At 44.8% G+C, this 5,000-nt stretch overlaps 1 protein-coding gene across 1 annotated transcript in view; it reads right to left on the bottom strand.

Annotated features, from left to right (window-relative positions):
• Positions 1-4,055: 4,055 nt before the first annotated feature.
• The window catches only part of LOC143289422 (carbohydrate sulfotransferase 5-like), a 4,195-nt gene continuing 3,250 nt past the window's right edge, over positions 4,056-5,000 (bottom strand). The window contains exon 4 of the mRNA XM_076598385.1: positions 4,056-4,872. Within this exon, the coding sequence (XP_076454500.1) occupies positions 4,056-4,872 (817 nt within the window). The remainder of the gene's footprint in view (positions 4,873-5,000) is intronic.

Raw genomic sequence — 5,000 nt, 5'->3', positions numbered from 1 at the left:
TTAAAAGAAAAGTGTTTACATTGTGATAGACTTAACCTGAACGACACACTGGTGCTTTTTGGACATAACAAAATGAAAACTGATGAATGTTTCTCATATATCTTATTGATAGCTAAATTCTATATATACAAATGTAGAATCAACAAAGTAAAACCAACATTACAAATGTTTAAAAAAGACCTCAAACAGGCATATGAAATAGACAAGTATGCCTTTAACATAACTATGGAATATAACAAGTTTGTGGAAAAATGGGCACTTTATAACTGTTTGATACAAGATTAAGCTTTTCAATGCTACCTTGGAACTTTGACATTGAACATATATTGTTTTGCTGTTATAGATTTGTCAGTACTTAGAACTTGATTATATGCTTACCCTATACTTTCTAAGGCACAAAACATATAAATTCTGTATCTGTAAACCTTTGTCTGAATAAAAAATGTTGAAAAAAAAAGAAAAAAAAAGAAGATCACACACACACACACACACGCGCGCGCGCATGCACAGATTCAGATACAGATTCAGATGATTTATTCATCTAAGGCCATACATAGCCCCATATGAACAGGGGGCAATAACAGAGTTTAACACGCGTCACCACAACTATGTGAACACAATAAGCATAACCAAAATACCACAACAATAATATTAGGATACAAGTGTTTCATGCACACACACACACACACACACACACACACACACACACACACACACACACACACACACACACACACACACAGAGTACACACAGAAAAAAAACAAAAAAAACTCATGGAAAACATGAGGATGGTTGCGTCTTTGGAACATTAGATATTTGAAAAAAAGGAAAAGAAAGAAAGAAAGAAAACCAAAAGAAAATGTTGTGGAGAAGGGTGAGTATTACTGATATCTGACTAACATTCACGGAATTCCAAATCGTTCAAAACTAAATAAAACAAAATCAGATCAGATTAAATACATCTGAAAATGTAATCAAATAAAACGAATTAGAATAGAATGGAATAAAATAGAATAAAGATTGTAATATATATATATATATATATATATATATATATATATATATATATATATATATTCGAACCGAAGTCGCGTGCAAGAAGAAGTATAAACAGTGAGCACCAAGACAAAGACCGCATCCCAAATAAAAAATACACAGGTGTGTATGAGACGTTCAACCCCAGGGACTCAGTAAAGCACTATCCATGGATTGCTATCCACATCACCCTCGCCCATGATAACTTGTAATTCCAAATCCACAAACCGACAGCACATTACTGACAGGGCGAACGGGGGCCACTCGCAATAGGATTGAAATGATAAAATCATGGCTATCGAGTAGCTAACAATGAGGTTTACGTAACACGTGGATATAAAATTTTAGCTCAGTGTGACAAGGCAGTCTCAGAAATCTGAAGGAAGGTTTAATGTCACGGCAGTCACAGACACAATGTCAAGGCAGTCTCAGACACAATGTCAAGGCAGTCACAGACACAATGTCAAGACAGACACAATGTCAAGGCAGTCACGGACACAATGTCAAGGCAGACACAATGTCAAGGCAGTCACAGACACAATGTCAAGGCAGTCACAGACACAATGTCAAGGCAGACACAATGTCAAGGCAGACACAATGTCGAGGCAGTCTCAGACACAATGTCAAGGCAGACACAATGTCAAGGCAGTCACAGACACAATGTCAAGGCAGTCACAGACACAATGTCAAGGCAGACACAATGTCAAGGCAGTCACAATGTCAAGGCAGACACAATGTCAAGGCAGTCTCAGACACCAGAAGGAAGGCTGAATGTCAAGGCAGTCTAAGACACAATGTCAAGGCAGACACAATGTCGAGGCAGTCTCAGACACCAGAAGAAAGGTTGAATGTCAAGGCAGTCTAAGACACAATGTCAAGGCAGTCTCAGACACAATGTTGAAGCAGTCTTACACCCCAGAAGGAAGGTTGAATGTCAAGGCAGTCTCAGACACAATGTCAAGGCAGTCTCAGACACCAGAAGGAACGTTCAATGGCAAGTCAGTCTAAGACACAATGTCAAGGCAGACACAATGTCAAGGCAGACACAATGTCAAGGCAGTCTCAGACACAATGTCAAGGCAGTCTCAGACACCAGAAGGAACGTTCAATGGCAAGTCAGTCTAAGACACAATGTCAAGGCAGACACAATGTCAAGGCAGTCTCAGACACAATGTCAAGGCAGACACAATGTCAAGGCAGTCTCAGACACAATGTCAAGGCAGACACAATGTCAAGGCAGTCACAGACACAATGTCAAGGCAGTCTCAGACACAATGTCAAGGCAGACACAATGTCAAGGCAGTCTCAGACACCAGAAGGAAGGCTGAATGTCAAGGCAGTCTAAGACACAATGTCAAGGCAGACACAATGTCGAGGCAGTCTCAGACACCAGAAGAAAGGTTGAATGTCAAGGCAGTCTAAGACACAATGTCAAGGCAGTCTCAGACACAATGTTGAGGCAGTCTTACACCCCAGAAGGAAGGCTGAATGTCAAGGCAGTCTAAGACACTATGTCAAGGCAGTCTCAGACAACAGAAAGAACGTTCAATGGCAAGGCAGTCTCAGACACAATGTCAAGGCAGACACAATGTCAAGGCAGTCTCAGACACAATGACAAGGCAGTCACAGACACAATGTCAAGGCAGACACAATGTCAAGGCAGTCACAGACACAATGTCAAGGCAGTCACAGACACAATGTCAAAACAGTCTCAGACACAATGTCAAGGCAGTCTCAGACACCAGAAGGAAGGTTGAATGTCAAGGCAGTCACAGACACAATGTCAAGGCAGTCACAGACACAATGTCAAGGCAGTCACAGATACAATGTCAAGGCAGTCACAGACACAATGTCAAGACAGACACAATGTCAATGCAGTCTCAGACACCAGAAGGAAGGTTGAATGTCAAGGCAGTCTCAGACACAATGTCAAGACAGACACAATGTCAATGCAGTCTCAGACACCAGAAGGAAGGTTGAATGTCAAGGCAGTCACAGACACAATGTCAAGGCAGTCACAGACACAATGTCAAGGCAGTCTCAGAAAGCCGGGGATCTCCAACGCGGTCAGCATGGAAGGAACCCGGCGGTCTTTCAGCTGGTGCTCAGAGTCAAGGCAGACACAATGTCAAGGCAGTCACAGACACAATGTCAAGGCAGTCTCAGACACCAGAAGGAAGCTGAATGTCAAGGCAGTCTAAGACACAATGTCAAGGCAGTCTCAGACACCAGAAGGAACGTTCAATGGCAAGGCAGTCTAAGACACAATGTCAAGGCAGACACAATGTCGAGGCAGTCTCAGACACCAGAAGAAAGGTTGAATGTCAAGGCAGTCTAAGACACAATGTCAAGGCAGTCTCAGACACCAGAAGGAACGTTCAATGGCAAGGCAGTCTAAGACACAATGTCAAGGCAGACACAATGTCAAGGCAGACTCAGTCACAATGTCAAGGCAGTCACAGACATAATGTCAAGGCAGAAACAATGTCAAGGCAGTCTAAGACACAATGTCAAGGCAGACACAATGTCAAGACAGTCTCAGACACAATGTCGAGGCAGTCTCAGACACCACAAGGAAGGTTGAATGTCAAGGCAGTTTAAGACACAATGTCAAGGCAGTCTCAGACACAATGTTGAGGCAGTCTTACACGCCAGAAGGAAGGTTGAATGTCAAGGCAGTCTAAGACACTATGTCAAGGCAGTCTCAGACACAATGTCAAGGCAGTCTCAGACACCAGAAGGAACGTTCAATGGCAAGTCAGTCTAAGACACAATGTCAAGGCAGACACAATGTCAAGGCAGTCTCAGACACAATGTCAAGGCAGTCACAGACACAATGTCAAGGCAGACACAATGTCAAGGCAGTCACAGACACAATGTCAAGGCAGTCACAGACACAATGTCAAGGCAGACACAATGTCAAGGCAGTCTCAGACACAATGTCAAGACAGACACAATGTCAATGCAGTCTCAGACACCAGAAGGAAGGTTGAATGTCAAGGCAGTCACAGACACAATGTCAAGGCAGTCTCAGAAAGCGGGGGATCTCCAACACGGTCAGCATGGAAGGAACCCGGCGGTCTTTCAGCTGGTGCTCAGAATCCAGAGGCAGGTAGCCAGTCAGCTTGTACAGCGATCCACACTGGGAGTCAATGCCGGACGTGTCGTCAAAGTCGTGGCGGTCTCTCCAGGCGAACGCCATTGCCGAGGAGTTGGTCTCCTCCACGACCTCCAGATCGCCGAGTGCCCTTTCCTCTGACCTCCGTGATCCCGTGATCTCTTCGAGATAGTGTTCCAGGTCGGAGGACACGTTGAGGCCGGAGAAGGCCAGCAGATGTGTGATGTAAGGGAGGGGGTAGAGAGCGATGTCTTCGTACCTCACACGAATCACCCGGTCAGGGTATCGCTCGGACATCTCGTCCCCAGCGAGAATATCTTCCTGCACCTTCTCGCAGTGCACTCGCGAGTGAGGAATCATGCTGGAGGCGTTAGTGTGGTCAGCGAGTTGCTGTGACAGCAATGCGCCGCGAGGGTCTCTCAGCAGATGAATGACCTTGAGCTTCGGATCCCTGTGCATGAGACTGAAAGCCTCTTGCATGGAATAATGGGCGGTCTTGACGACGACTGTTCTGGCGTCCTGACAAAAGCGTTGCAGCTGTGGAAGACAGAGGTGGAGCCCAAGGATGCCAGGGACACGGGCCAGACACTGAAGGAAGACCTTGGTCTTGGTGCCCAAGAGGCTGGAGTAGTCTGTTAGGGCTGGGAAGTACATGTCTTTGAAGCTGCAGTTCAGGAAACCCGTTAGGACCTTCTCTCGCAGCTCTGTTTCCGAGATTCTGGAAGGAAAGACACAAAGCTCACCGTGAAAAACAACAACAACAGGACAGAATATACTTCATAAAAGCATCTCATAAGAACGTATTATTGGTGACGATGACCTCATTCCTTTTGTAAAAGATCAAGT

Source organism: Babylonia areolata, chromosome 14 (genome assembly GCF_041734735.1).
Source record: "Babylonia areolata isolate BAREFJ2019XMU chromosome 14, ASM4173473v1, whole genome shotgun sequence".
NCBI lineage: Eukaryota > Metazoa > Mollusca > Gastropoda > Neogastropoda > Buccinidae > Babylonia > Babylonia areolata.
This window is presented reverse-complemented; position numbering and strand designations above follow the sequence as displayed.